Genomic DNA, 15,174 nt, shown 5'->3' with positions numbered 1-15,174 from the left:
TCTAGAGCATGGGCACTGTGCTTGGATGATCTGTGAGATAGACAGTGTCCATTTGTAAATAAGTCTCGAATACAGGTCATTTTGTGCCCCTGTTCTGTGTGGATGCTCCAGTGGGTGTTTGCACATTTGTTCTCTGAAAAGCAGACATTAAAAATGAGGTTGTAATAGCTCAGAGTTAAGTAATACTGATTTCAGAATATCCTCCAGTTAGAGGTTTCTGCTTTCTCTTACAGTGTTGGTAAAAGATGAGATTATCAGTGTTCTCTACAGGTTCAGGTGGCTGGATGCTCCACAGAGCCCATGGGCTGCTTAAAAGTTGAGGCAGCGTTCAGTCTTTTTTTTTTTTTTAAACCCTGTCAGAGGATTCCAGGGAAAGAGAAAGAATTAACCAGCTAAGTTGGGTTTGACCCTTTTGCCACTAGTTCTTGGGAAATGTTAGATTAATCTTTTGTTTATTTTGAAACAGGGTCTTAACTATGTAGCCCAGGCTAGTCTGGAATTTATGATCTTCCTACCATAGTCTTCCAAGAGCTGAGATTATAAGGTTGTACCCCCACACCTGGCTAGTTTTTACCTTTCTTCTATACAATACTCTAAGGTGGAATATGACAAGAATTGTAATGTTTAAAACTCCACTTATAAAATGAAATTGTGTGTATTAGAGTCAGATAAATGACTTACATTTATCTTAACAGGGTGACAGTAGCTTGTCCAAGGAGAGTGACTCTGTGTGTCTGCATGGAGAGGGGAGGGAGTAGGACTCCATGTTTTCCAGCAAAGGGTGGTTGGACCAGCAGATCCTGTGGCATAGCCACTAAGCCAAGGAGCTCAGTGCTAAGGCTAAGATTTAGTTATATGTAGTGGACTGCCTATCCATTCCCAACCACCAAAATTCCCTTCCAGCTCAGCTGTAGACTTGGAGTATGAAAGTTCTAAGTCACTGCAGGTTCTGACTGCAAGAATGTGAGCTAACCTTGCTATAGCTAAAAGTCCACATTTTCTGCTGAGGATGTAGCTCAGTTGGTAGAGTGCTTGCCTAGCATTCATAAAACCCTTCATTTGATGACCAACACCATATCAACTGGGGCATGGTGGCCCATGCCTGCAGTCCCAGCACTTGGGAGATGGAGGCAGGAGGATCAGAAGTTCAACATCATCCTTGGCTACATAGCAAGTTCAAAGCCAGCCTGGATTGCATGAGACTTCCTCAAAACACTATCACCAACAACAAAAAGTCCAGATTCATGTTTTCTGGGTCAGATCAGTAACTTATTATAAAATCTTTTCCTAGGTTGTCCTTACCCAGCAAATCTGTTGACTGGACCCACTTTGGAGGTAAAGTTGTTGCTTCAGCACACATCCAGCCCCACTCATCCTTTTTCTGTCTCTGAAGGGTGCCCTCAGGAAAGGCTCCCTTTGGCTCCTGTTTCCCAAGTGTTGCAGAGTCAGTGCTTCTTGTTTTTAAGGAGTGGCAAGGACTGTGAACTTGGAAGTTCAGTGAGAAAGTAAGCACCAGGTTTCCTAGAGAAGATCTACTTGGTAGGAATGTGCTGGGAAGTCTCCCTGGGAAGCACAGCAGTGAGGGACCTGTGGCAGAGAGAAAGGAGGCCAGAAATAACTCCATTGACTAGGTTTCCTGCCTCAGGAGCCCTCCTTTGATACCACATTTGGATGCTTTACAGGGAAGACAAGTAGAAGATTCTTCCAACTCTTAAGAATGGCGGTGCTGGGAACACTGATTGGGTAGTGTCAGAATTGTGTGTCCACAGGTGTGGAGACACGGTCTCTCACTGGCCTAGAGCTTGCTAATGTACCAAGGCTGGCTGGCTAGTAAGCCCCAAGGTCTGCCTGTCTTTGCTTCCCCAGTGCTGGGATCAGGGGCACACACTACCGTGCCTAACTCTTTTCCATGGGTTTGGATATCACCCCAGGCCCATGCCTGCACAGCAAGCACTTCATGGACTGAGCTGTCTCCAAGACCCCAAGAACTAGGTTTCTTAGCGAGGCGCCTGGGAGGCTCTTGTGAAACTGTGTGTAAAAGGCCTTTCTGCCACCTTCCCTCTGCTTTAAAACCAGGCTCTCCTCCCTCAGATGAGGTCCGCACCCTCCGAGACCAGTTGCTTCTGCTGCACAACCAGCTGCTGTACGAGCGGTTCAAGCGGCAGCAGCACGCCCTCAGGAACAGGAGGCTCCTGCGCAAGGTGATCAGAGCGGCGGCTCTGGAGGAGCACAACGCTGCAATGGTGAGCAGGCGGGGAGCCGTCCACCGGATGGCTTAGGGGAGCAGTGCCACATACGGACAGCCTTTGTTAGTCCCCGCTCTGCTCTAATGGCTGAGGGCAAGCCGCTCTGCCTGTGAGGTAGAGCTGTGCCCAGCTGGATCTCAGAGCTCCTCTCAAGCTCTCAGGAACCATGAGAACAAGTGACTTTTTGTGACCACCTGGCATTGGCCATGAATGTGAAGTTCCAGTGTAGTTTTGTTTTTCCTGCTGGTAAGCTGTTTGATGGCACAGAACTGAAGATGTTTGATGTCATGGGTATAAAGTCAACCAGACCTGGACTTTGAATGGTGGATTTTACCTTAAGCCTTTTAGGGTTTTTGAGGTTTTTTTGTTTTGTTTGGTTTGGTTTTTGTTTTTGTTTTTTTCGGGGGTGAGGAGGTGGTAGGGTTTGTTTGAGATAGGGTCTCTATATAGTCCTGGAACTGAAACTCATTATATAGATCAGGCTGGCCTCAAACTCACAGAGATCCTCCTGCCTGGGCCTTCTGAGAGCTGGGGTTAAAGGCGTAAGCCACCACATCTGGCTTACCTTAAGCCTTTTGATGCTTCTTTACCCATTCTGTAGACAACAAACGATAGTGACAGTCGGCGCTGTATCCTGTAGTATAAAATCATACCGATGAGCATTCGTTCTGTGCCTGGTACACGGGGTGACAGTCAGGGCCCAGCATTTTTGAGGACTAAAGCACTGTATATCCAGGGTCTTCCTCAGTTGCCAGCTAGGACTTCAGCAAGTATCAGAAGCATGGTGGGAGTTTTTTTGTTTTTGTTTTTTTTTGAAGTTTTTGTTGTTGTTGTTGTTGTTGTTGTTTTTCAAGACAAGGTTTCTCTGTGTAGTTTTGGTGCCTGTCCTGGATCTCACTCTGTAGCCCAGGCTGGCTTCAGACTCACAGAGATCCGCCTGGCTCTGCCTCCCGAGTGTTGAGATTCAAGGCGTGCACCATCGCCGCCCGGCCGCATGGTGTTTCTTAAGGAATGCTCCATGTGTTCATGTAGAATTTGGAAAACAGTAGAGAGGCACCAGGCCCGTAAATGTATGATTAAAATTCCAGGGCAGTGTGTGACTGTCAATGTTGGTGATATGTTAAGCTTGAGTGTCACTGCCTAATGAGTGGCACCTAAAGTGACGGTGTCTCTGTCTTTGCTAGAAAGATCAGTTGAAGTTACAAGAGAAAGACATCCAGTTGTGGAAGGTGAGTCTGCAGAAAGAACAAGCCCGATACAGTCAGCTTCAAGAACAGCATGACACCATGGTGACGCAGCTGCACAGCCAGATCAGACAGCTGCAGCATGACCGGGAAGAATTCTACAACCAGAGCCAGGAGTTACAGGTATCAGCTGCTGCCCAGGCGGGGGACAGGAAAAAGCATGGCATCAGCTGGGTGCTGTCACCTTATTCAGCTTGCTCTCTAAAGTAACAAGTGTATTTCGTGTTGGATAGATCTTACTCAGGACAGAAGTTCCCCAGCTCTCTTGATTCATTGTTCCCAGTACCCTGGAGCCAAAAGGAGCCACTTAATGTTCCTCTCAGCCAATGGTTCTTAACCTGTGGGTCATGATCGTTGGAAACCACCTATTTCCAATTTCTTAAGAAACACTCAATAGCAAAATTACAGTTATGACATAACAATGAAAATAAATTTATGGCTGGTGATTCCTAAGACTATCAGAATTCTGTTTCCCGATGGTCGTGCCCACAGGTTGAGAACTGCTGCTCAGGGTTCCTAAGACCATCAGAAATCTATTTCCCTGCCAGGTGGTAGTAGTGCACACCTTTAATCCCAGCACTTGGGAGGCAGAACCAGGCTGATCTCTGTGAGTTCAAGGCCAGCCTGATCTACAGAGTGAGATCCAGGACAGGCTCCAAAACTACACAGAGAAACCCTGTCTCAAAAAACCAAAAAGCAAAAAAACCCAGAAATCTGTTTCCCGATGGTCATGCCCACAGGTTGAAAAGTGCTCCTCTAAACAGGTTTGAACAGTCAGGGAGGTTGATTCCTCCTGACATAGTAGCTGTTTGGAAACAACACACCTGCATTTAAAATGGTTTAAAATTCACTCTTAGTAGGCATGATTGCTAAGGTCATGTGTTGGCCCCACACAGTGTTTTGACCCTGGAATCAGTAGACAGTGACACCCTCATTTCCTTTCTTTTTTCTCATAAGCCACCAAAAGCCCAGCTTTGCCAGGATGTGGCATTATCCACAAGCACGTGGTACTGCTCTACCAACTAATTGGTAGTTCCCATGATGTCCCACAGATGTCACTGTGGGCACCTCAAAAAGTGAAAAGTTTGGGCCACATTTCTTTGTGGCCCTGATCTGGGACATGCTGTTTGGGAGCTATAAGGACCAGATCTTTGGGTTCCCCCCACCCTTTTTTTTTACCCTTCTCTTAAGTAGTAAGAGACTCGGAATCTCTCCTTTAAAATATGAAGTCCAATACTGATGGACAAGAGAGCAGTTGAGGAGCCGAGCATCCCCAGCTCTGCCTTGCCCATAGGTGCTCTTGTCACCTCACGGCCAACTCTCTTTGGTAGACAAAGCTGGAGGACTGCAGGAACATGATTGCGGAACTTCGGGTAGAACTGAAGAAGGCCAACAACAAGGTGTGCCACACTGAGCTACTGCTCAGCCAGGTTTCTCAGAAGGTAAGATGAGACCCCCCCCCACCTGTTGACTCTTGCTTCAGAAAGACAGATAGATTACTTGTGTGTCTGTGTTGGCACTCCAGCAGAGAACAGTTTTACACAGGAAACATTTGGCAATGTCCGAGACATTGGTGCTCCTGGCAGTGAGTGGGTAGGGGACATGGGTACTGTCAGATGCAGTATACCCTCCAGTGCAGACAGCCCTTACAACAAAAGTGCCTACTGAGCTGGAGACAGGCACATTCCCTGGAGCCCTTTTTGAATACTTTGCTTATGAAGTATCAACAGTTTGTTAAGGCTTTTGAGCTGTGACTCCCCATAGGGATTCAATGAAATCTATGTGTTATGAGTTCACTGGGGCTGTGTCCCATAGCTGCATCTGCTCCAGTGTTTTTGGGCTAGCTGCAGTGAAATACAGCCATGTTGCTTCTATGAAGAGCACAACCCAAGTGTGTTTCTGCTGCCCTTGGTGCTTTCTTCTCCACTAGCCCTGGCCTTAGTGGGAATGGTTTATTCTGCCCTGCATTGCACTGTGCTCCTCTATAGTTACTGTCACTGTCCATTGGCTAGTTTTGCCATGCTGAACTTGCACTTTCTCGCTTCCATCTGGACAGCTCTCCAATAGTGAGTCGGTGCAGCAGCAGATGGAGTTCTTGAATAGGCAGCTTCTGGTGCTCGGGGAGGTCAATGAGCTGTACTTGGAGCAGCTGCAGAGCAAGCATCCTGACACCACCAAGGTATGTGGCCAGGGCACTGAGAGGCACAGAACTGTACTGCCTGGCCCTGTGTTCTGCAGAGCAGCCAGACCTAGCCACACAGCACTATCCAGCCATTGGAGAGCATGCAGCAGGCATGTGCCCTTGTGGGGCTGCTTTGCAGGGGGTCCAGAGTACATTTGTCAGGCACTATTCTCTTTGCTGTGACAAAACTCCTGAAAAAGCAACAGAAGCAAGGAAAGGTTTATTGGCTCCCAGTTTGAGGGTCTAGTCCATCTTGGCAGGAAAGCATGGTGGCAGCAGTGTGAGGCATCTGGTCACATTGTGTCCACAGTCAAGAAGCAGAGCGAGATTGGTGCTCAACTCACTTCCTCCTTTTTATTCATTCTGGGACCCCAGCTTGTGGGATGGTGCTGCCCATATTTATTATTGGTCCTACCACTTCAGTCAACTTAGTCTAGATTAGTCTCTTCCAGAGAGGCCCAGAGGTTTGTTTCCATAGTGATTCATATCCCCTGAGTCACCAACATTGGCCTTCACACAGTGAAAGCATGAGATGTGACTGCAGGAGGGAGGAGAAAGATGGGGGCAGCCAGCTCTGCCTAGCACACCTAGGGTGTGTGGGGGCTGCTGTGCCCCAGCACCCATGCTGCTTTGTTTCCTTTTCCTTGTGACTCTGGTCCTGCCGATCGATGTTCATTCAGTCCTGGTATCAGCATCAAGGCCAGTTAGTGTTTGCCACTGTGCTGAGACAGGTGTCCATGTCACTCACTATACAGTTCACCTTGGACGGTGTTAGTGAAGGAGCTGGGTTGGATTTTCAAGAGTATACTCTGATGTTCTGATACTGCTCCTCCATCAAGTGACCTTAGCACCCTTGGGTCAAGGCTCTGTGAAATATCATCTGTGGTCTCCAAGTGGACAGTGTTGTCGGAGAACTGAAGAGACATAACTCATGGTAGAGTTGCTTCTTACTTCTCAGCTCTACATCCTCCAGTTCAGACTCTGGAGGATGTCAAAGGTGAAACTGTCTCCAACAATGAATTACTCTGGAAGCAGAATAGTTTCAAGAGAATGTGGGGATCAGACCCAAGGACCTACTGCTAAAGAGCTTGCTGAGGCATATTGTTTTTTGAGATAGGGTCTGCCTATGTTGCCTTGGCTGCCCTGAAACACTCTACATAGACCAGGCTAGCCTTGAAATCACAGAGATCCATTTATCTCTCCCTCCATGTACTAGTATTAAAGGTGTTGCCACCATGCTGCTGCTGAAACAACTATTTGATGCCTCCAGAGAGATGACATAGCTGGACTGGCTTCTGTTACTTGGACTCTTGAGGCTGGCAGCAGCCATGTTCTCCTCTTGGGAGCTGTTTCACAGTTATGAATTGGGAAGCCCGCTTGTTAAGGCAGGATGCTGTCTGTTATACATCACGAAACAAAATGAACCATCTTGCTTAACAATACAGTTTTATTGCTGCAATTGACAAATTCCTGAGACAGGTGAATTCCGAGTTGGTCAAGGTGGCGGTTTGGGGCCAGCATGAGGAAGCCAGGCTCTTTGTATGAACTCTTCTTCCTCCTGCCGTATTAGCCTGTTAGCCTTCTCCTCCAGCTAGCCACACTGGTGTGCCAAGTGCCCCAAGTTCAGCCCTCACAGGCCAACCACATGGTGTTCCCAGGAAGAGGCGAGTATCCCCCTCCTACAGGTGGGTGTCTCTCAGTGAAAACAATCTTTCTTATAACCCTCTACATGCTTCTGGCCCTATTTTCCTTTCTGTTTGTTCCTAGCCTGTGAGGGCCTTGATCAGGCCAAGATCTGTCCCTGGGTGGGTATCTGGGTCACTGTTCTTCAGGCCCATGGGGGAGGTGCAGGTATCTAACAGGCTGTGAGGGTTACTGAGATGCCCAAGCTTGCTGTTTAATTCCTTGTGTGAGTATCTATAAGTAAGTACAGATGTCACTGTTGCTGTGCAGAGATGATGGTTATAGGGCCCTGCAAGTCTCCAGATGGTTAGTTCCTCATAAGATTACAGTATGGTGTTGGCCCAGAGTCCTCCCATGTACTGTAAGCATCTCTAGGTCCCATGTGCATGGCTAATGTAAGGTAAACCCTGTATAAGCTGCTGGTAAACTGTATTGTTCAAGGAGAATGACAAGAACCCAGCATGGCACACAGTGCACACGGTGACCATGGAGAATTTTGGCGGCTGGCCTTGGTAGCGCTGGAGGGTGACTGCTGTCTCTGGTACAGAAGTCAGCTGTGCTCTTACCTGGAGCTATTCAGCACAGCTGGAATGGCCATGTTGTCAGCCATTTCTGCCTTCTGCCTTCTGGAAACATCTGATTTACTGGTCAGCGTTGAGGCTTGGTGCCTTCCAGAAAGGTTACCTTCTTGTAACTTAACTATTTAGGGTCTTTTTGAAAAACTTATATGGTGTTGAGCGTGTGTGTATGTGTGTGTGTGTGTGTGTGTGTGTGTGTGTGTGTGTGTGTGTGTGTGTGTAAAACACACAGTAACAATTGCTAGGAAAGCCTCTTCCACCTTTGGGGGGCACATCAGTCTACACTTACTTTGGATTTGCCGATGCAGGCAGGCCACCTGTGTGACTTGGCTGACAAACGTAGGCAGGTACCCGCCCTGAAAACGCTGCTTCTCCTGAGCAGACATGCTCTTTTTGTGTTGCTGTCTCGGCTGCTGGTAGAAGAGGGAGGAAGGGTAAAAAGGCAGATGGCCAGTGCCATTAACCTGTGCAGAATGGCTTATTTGGTGCATGTGACAAGCATGATCCTATGGGCGATGGTCCACTTTTGTGCCTTTTTACTGGTACAGTATGCACCCTGCAAACAGAGGAAACGTATGCGTTCTCTCACAGAGCCCTGACATTAGTTCTAAGGGAACTCATGGTTCTTGGCTTTTGTAAACAGATTGTGGTGACTGTTGTGCAACATGACTTTCCATGTTTCAGATGGTTTTCTTAGGGATAGATATCAAAAATGCACAGCAGACCTACTTAGCAGGAAGTCAGCCTCACTCGTTTGGGTCAGGACAACCTCTCAGTGTTGAGGGCATTTCTTGTTGAGTTCCATTGCAGTCATCTGTAAGTACTGACTCCAGACCTTCTTATAGGAAGTAGAAATGATGAAAACTGCTTATCGGAAAGAACTAGAAAAGAACAGAAGCCACCTTCTCCAGCAGAACCAGAGGCTGGAGGCCTCACAGAGGCGAGTGTTGGAACTGGAATCTCTTCTAGCCAAGAAAGACCACCTTCTCCTAGAACAAAAGAAATACCTTGAGGATGTCAAGAGCCAGGCAAGGTGACTCACAGGAAAAGTGGGGGTGGAGTAGGGGTGAGGCCCCTCCCATGCTGTGAACCAACCCTGTCTTTCAGTGGACAGCTGCTGGCCGCAGAGAGCAGGTATGAGGCTCAGAGAAAGATCACCCGGGTGTTGGAACTGGAGATCCTAGACTTGTATGGCAGGTTGGAGAAAGATGGCCGCCTACGGAAACTGGAAGAAGACAAAGCAGAAGCGGCAGAAGCGGCAGAGGAGAGGTGAGAGTGCCTGCATCAGGGCAGTGGACGGCTCCGCCCGAGGGCCACAGACGGCCAGGCAGCATGGCAGGCCACACTCAATCATGCGCCCTTACTGTTGCAGACTGTCTGTCATCCAGCATAGCCCCACTTGTTTGGATTCCAAGTTGAGACTCTTGCTTGTGACTACAATTACAAACAGAGCAGGGGGAGCTGGAGGGATGGTTCAGTGGTTAAGAGCACTGGCTGCTCTTGCAAGAGGACCTTGGTTTGGTTCCCAGCACCTAGGTGAGCCACCTGTAACTCCAGTTCCAGGGAATCTGACACAGTCTTCTGGCCTCCTCAGGTATCAGGAACACACATGGTGCATATACACATACTCATACACATAAAAAATTTAAAGAATGGGCAAGTCAGGTTCAGGGAGCAAGTGTAATTTCACATTTCCCCACAAGTGCTACAGTTATCAACCGCATTCCCTCTGGTCTCTTACAGGCTTGACTGTTGTAGTGACGGCTGCTCAGGTTCCTTGGTAGGGCATAATGAAGAGGCTTCTGGCCACAACGGTGAGACCAGGAACTCCAGGCCTAGTGGCACCCGGGCCAGCTGTGGAGGCAGAAGCACTGGAGGCAGCAGCAGCAGCAGCAGTGAGCTTTCTACTCCAGAGAAACCCCCGAGCCAGAGGTTCAGCAGCCGGTGGGAAACCGCTGTGGGTGAGCCCTCCAGCAGCATCCCCACGACCGTTGGCTCACTTCCCAGTTCCAAGAGCTTCTTGGGCATGAAGGCCCGGGAGCTGTTCCGTAATAAGAGTGAGAGCCAGTGTGATGAGGACGGTGTGACCAACAGTAGCCTTTCTGAGACCCTAAAGACAGAACTGGGCAAAGACTCAGGTGTGGAAAGCAAGAGTCCTTTGAATCTAGATGCCTCCCATCCATCTTCCCCAAACTCGGACAGTGTGGGGCAGCTCCACATCATGGACTACAATGAGACTCACCACGAGCACAGCTGAGGGGTCTGTCAGTGTTAATTTGCGTCTTTGTCAGCACAGAACAGGAGGTGTGAATGCACGTTCTAGGCTTTTCTGTTTCCAGGGTCTGAGCGGCTGTTTGTGCAGTGGAATGGGATAGAGGTCCTTCTGACAGCAGGCAGAATATGGGATGATGGTTTTTGGGTCTGGCGTTGAGATGCTTTCCTTCACCCCACCCAGCCTCTTTCATTTACCTAGCAGTATGTACTAATTGAGGGCCTCTGTGTGTCCCTTGTGGCTTTATTTTCTTCCTTCCTCCCACCAAATGGCTGTGTCCTTTGAACCTGTGCAATATGAGGCCAAATTTCATCTTTGGGTCCAACACACCACTCTGCTTCCTGAGGTGCAGGTAGATGGGTGGCTCTTGGGTAGATCAGGTAGTTAATGGCATTGCAGGTAAGTCCGGTTTTGTCCCTTCCAGGAGGGTGTAGAAAGTTGATTGTCTTTACAGGAGCGTTTTCACTTCTTTTTGGTTCTGAAGTTCAGCATCTAAAACCACAGATCTAGAGAAATTGGTTCATTCACCTCTGCCTTCTTTTGGCAGCTCTGATATGCTTCCTAGAAGGTTCTGTGAGCATACCAGTTGTTTTGATAGTGTAGTTGGCGCTGTGGAGGCCATACTGCCTTACTCTCTGGAAAGCTCTTATCCCTCCCCCACTACCTCTTATTTATTTGGTATTTGCTTGAATGCTGGCACCATGCTGCCTGTGGGTGTGTGTAGGTGGTCGTCCTGTAATCTGCAGACTGCAGGGAGTGGGCACTGGGAGGGGCACCCAGGATGCCCATACACGTGTGGAACCATGTCTCTGGCTGACCCTGTCCAACTGAGCCGTGGTTCCACCCTTCATTCTATTTGCCTCCCCTTGTCCACGTGCTCATTACCAGCTGCTTTGTGATTCTGCAGCAGACGGGCTTGGAAGAGTCAGAATTTCCTTAGAGTTTATGTGACGATTGTTCTTGGGCTGGGGATGCCTCCCCATAGTAGGTTCTAGCAGCTTTTTACACCAATTCTGACTTTGCAGAAGAGACTCCCCCTGGGGCATCATGTCAAACACTTCTGTTAGGAACAGCAGAGCGACTCAGAGTCTGGGAGGGTTGATGGAGGCTGGTGGCCTGTACCACTGCCTGCCCTCATGCTCTCAAGGTGACATTGATTAGAACATGGTGGTGGCAGAGAGCCCAAACTCGACCAATGCTCCTGAAATAAATGCTGGAAGTATAAGAGTTGTTGCCTGATATTCTGGACCAGGCAAGGAGAGACTTGGGAAGGAGCCATGAGCTTGGTTTTCTAGTTTCTGTTCTGTTTGACATATAAAGAACAGAAGGGTTTAGCTACAACAAAGGTAAAATAAACTAATGGTACGAAATCTTACTGCATATGGAAGTTTCCAGCCTGAGGGTAAAAGTCTTTTTCAAGTGTGGCAGTAAATATCCTAGCATCCCTAGGTAAGGTGAGACTTCTTGTCACCATGGCAGAGCTGGCTGGAGACCTGTTAGGACCATATCTTTGCTATAGCCAGCCCATAGGAAGACATGCCACTGACTACTCTCAGACCAGCAGAGGGCAGCCACTGCCCCCTGGATACTCAGTGATGCCATGCTTTTCATTAGCTCTGCCCAAAGGAAAGCTGAAAACCCAGTGTTCTCTCACTTGATTCATTGTAGGAAAGGGTAGATGATCAGACCGGGAGAAAGATCTCACAGTTAACGGTAGACACTGCTCCTAAGAGCTGTCCCCACCACCACCACCACCTGCCCCCCAGATCTGTGCCAGAGAACCATGTGCCAGAGAACCAAGCCTTTCCCCCTCTACATTAGAAAGAAAACTTACAGACTGCACAAGTGCTGATGTTTAGGGAGAGGAGGCAACAGCATGGTAGACTGAGGTATAGGTGGAGTATCTACCGACTCTGCTTGGGCCCTCAGCACTTTCCTCCAGCCTGGGTGCTCTGTACCCAATGACAGAGCCTGAGCATCTTGTGTGGCTTGAGTTCTAGAAGGCTGTTGAGGCTTTTATTTATTTATTTTTTTTCTAGCTAAGGTTGGGGGACTGTGACCTGAAGTCATCTTGAAGGTGCCCAGCCTAAACATTGGCTCTTTTCAAAGGACTCCAGGATCAGTAGGGTGGAGGTTTCTGTTTAGAGAACAGTGACAGAGCATCTGGGAATCAGTGGGTCACCTGATGCTGCTGCAGTCAGGAGGGAAGCTTCTGAAAGGCAGCCGAGGTCTGGGCCAAGGTATTGGAGCAGTAGGTGTCATGGGAAGCCTGGTGTGTGTGAATGCTGGGGTTGAATGGCTCCATCCTTGAATCATTTGAAGTTTGTGCTGTGGTTGCCCAAGGGACCCAAGGAGACTGGAGGCTGTGTGTCATGCAGTCTGGAATCCATTAGAAGCAACACCACAATGCCACTGGAGTGGAGGAGCAAGTCAGTGCCCAGGGGAGGAAAAAAGCATGCCTAATCTGTGGCTAACATTGCTCCCTGAAGTCTGGAAGCGTGTGCTTTGGGAGCAAGAGCAACATGACCGTGAACATGAGGAGCCAGGCTCTAAGTGGTACCACTGGAGCAGGCAGCACAGCCACCAGGGGTGAAGTACTGACCTCAGTAGCTTTGCTGACCCTTTCAGGAGGAAAGTTTGTTGTTCCTTCTGGACTAAGCTGAGGAAGGTTCCAACTGTATGTGACATGGTTAGCAGGGAGTCACTCTTCTTAGAACGCAAACTCAAAACCCAGAGAAAGTCCTGGAAGCCACAGGTGGTTAAAAAAAATTAACCTCTCCTCCCCAAGCTGCTGTGGCCAGTGGCCAGTGCTTCTCTGGGTGGTGGTGGCACACAAGTGACAAGTCACAGACTCAGGGCCACTTGCAACATGTGTGGGCTCTAGTGTTGAGAGGAGAATGAGAAAACGTTAGCAGTCAGATGGTTGAAGATGAAAAGACCTGAGAGTAGACTACAGGCTGACAGCTAGGGTGGAAATCGAGGAGTGGGTAACAACAGTCTGGTGTGGTGAGGCCAGCCAGCAGGAACCTACTACTTGAAACCAGGAAGAACTAAAGAACAAACGGAAGCCCTGTAGGAAGGCGCTCGTTTTCCTGAGCAGTAGGAATGGGAGGCGCTGTGGACATGCTGGCAGGGTGCGGGCAGTGTACAGACTCAACTTGCACTGCGGCCCCTGTGGAGTCTGCCCCGGCCAGAGGCCAGTGGTCCTGCACACTGTGACTCGGTGGCAGCCTGCTACACCTTCCCCAGGCCCATGCTGTACACCCACTGCTGTGTCCACTGGGATATAATATGTCCAGTGGAAGGGTGCCTGTGTCCTTGGAGACATCCAGAGTTCTGTGGCGTGTGCCTCCATCCTCCCCACCCCGCCCCATCTGCTGCAGAGTCACTGCTGCCATGGGTTTAGCCTGTCTGTGTAGGTGAAGTGGGACTGGCCCCTGGGCTGCTGCTGTGAGCCTTGTTCCCATTCAGCTTCCCAGTCTACGAGTCCCTGGTGTGCCCAGGGGAGCAGTGTTTCTAATATCACCCCAAGTTTTTCAATGCAGTGTAAAGAAGCGGCTGCAACTACAACAGAAACTGCACCCTGACCAAGTTTGGTCTCAGAATGAAATGAATGGGGGCCAAGAAGTGCCCTGTCCCTCCCAGAGCCCCAGTGTTACCCACTTCTGAATAAGGAGGCTGACTGAGCCACTGGAGCTGGTCTTTCACTAGACTGATCCCTCTCCTTGCCCCACTTCACACAGTGTTGGAAAGGAGAGGCCGTGATGGTGTTTGTTAGCTCTGTCGGGTCAGAGGCAGGAAGGCGTTTTTGCACTAGGAAGATTTGTTGGTCACCATGAGACTGGACCACAAAACACATTACAGAGGAGCAGGTTTTGCTAAGACATAATTTAGTTTTATAATCAATCATGGATGAACCATATATGGCTAACTTGGAGTTGCGGGGGGAGGGGGAGCGGCGGGAGGGGGTATTTTCCCATCAGTGAAAACAAATCAAATTTTTCAAAAACTCTTTAGTTCAGTGGAAGTCACCTCTTCTCAAAAGGTTTAAACTTTCCCACTGTGACCTTAAAAGCATGTCAAAAATCTGCATCAGATGCCATACATACAGGCTGCAGGAGAACATGGTACAGTCTCAGTGAATGGAATCAAAGGTTTGCTGTCCTTAGAATGTTCTGAAATGTCAAGGCAGTTGCTTGTGTTTAACTGTGAACAAATAAAGATTTATTGTTTTGCACTCCTCAGTGTTGAGATGAAGAGACTTTATACTGGCCTTGGGGGCTTGTGGGTGAAATGAGGTGGTCCAGAGACACTGCAGTCTGTCTGGAGTGGTTTCCTGGATGGTGGTATGGAACAGGGGTGGACTTGGGCTGGGGAACAGATACTTCAGCTTCCTTAAACTCATGCCCCTGTCTAAAGAGCAGTGTGTGGAAGAGGGGCCACCTCTTGGCAACTTGGCCTCTCCAGTCATCCTGATGGAACCCAGCGGAAGCTTACCCTGGCCAGCTGTGTTTGTGGTATGCCAAGGGACAGTGCCGCCGCCGCCGTCATCATCACCTACACCCGGATGCCCCCTCTGCCCTTCAGGTATTGGGCAGAAGTGGGAGATAACCTTTACATAATTTTGAGATTCTTCCCCCACCTAGTCCCTACCACTTGGCCTGAGCCTTAGTGGGGTAAGCAGGATTCAAGCTGCATAGTGGTGCCTCAACCAGCCCATGTCTGGAATTACTTCACTGCCCATCTTAACCTCAGGAGGCTGTTGGAAAACTCAGGAGTTGTCTGAATAGGTCTCTTGCCAGACAAGGAATTCACTCTTGGAGAAGCCTGCAGGTTGGCCCTCTGTGGCCTAAGCCACTTAGAGGCAGCCCACTCTAAAGGGAAGCACTCAGTTTGGCTGCAGAGGTCTCTGGTGCTGTCCAAGAGGGGCTTTGCCTGTGTGGCCACCACCCAGTGTCCTCTGATGTCT

At 49.1% G+C, this 15,174-nt stretch overlaps 1 protein-coding gene across 8 annotated transcripts in view; it reads left to right on the top strand.

Moving 5' to 3' along the window:
* Positions 1-14,449, top strand: part of Tsc1 (TSC complex subunit 1) — a 52,867-nt gene extending 38,418 nt beyond the window's left edge. For 6 of the 8 annotated variants that reach the window (XM_028883331.2, XM_028883335.1, XM_028883330.1 and 3 more), the window contains 8 exons: positions 1,292-1,335; positions 2,077-2,243; positions 3,431-3,613; positions 4,822-4,932; positions 5,547-5,669; positions 8,779-8,966; positions 9,041-9,202; positions 9,677-14,449. In XM_028883331.2, coding sequence (XP_028739164.1) covers positions 1,292-1,335; positions 2,077-2,243; positions 3,431-3,613; positions 4,822-4,932; positions 5,547-5,669; positions 8,779-8,966; positions 9,041-9,202; positions 9,677-10,190 — 1,492 coding nt within the window. In that variant the 3' untranslated portion in view covers positions 10,191-14,449. The remainder of the gene's footprint in view (positions 1-1,291; positions 1,336-2,076; positions 2,244-3,430; positions 3,614-4,821; positions 4,933-5,546; positions 5,670-8,778; positions 8,967-9,040; positions 9,203-9,676) is intronic. The other 2 variants (XM_028883336.1, XM_028883334.1) reach the window with 1 other exon arrangement.
* The last annotated feature ends 725 nt before the right edge of the window (positions 14,450-15,174 follow it).

Source organism: Peromyscus leucopus, chromosome 4 (assembly GCF_004664715.2).
Source record: "Peromyscus leucopus breed LL Stock chromosome 4, UCI_PerLeu_2.1, whole genome shotgun sequence".
Taxonomy (NCBI): Eukaryota; Metazoa; Chordata; class Mammalia; order Rodentia; family Cricetidae; genus Peromyscus; species Peromyscus leucopus.
The sequence above is the reverse complement of the archived record's forward strand: the minus strand, read 5'-3'. Positions and strand labels throughout refer to the sequence as shown.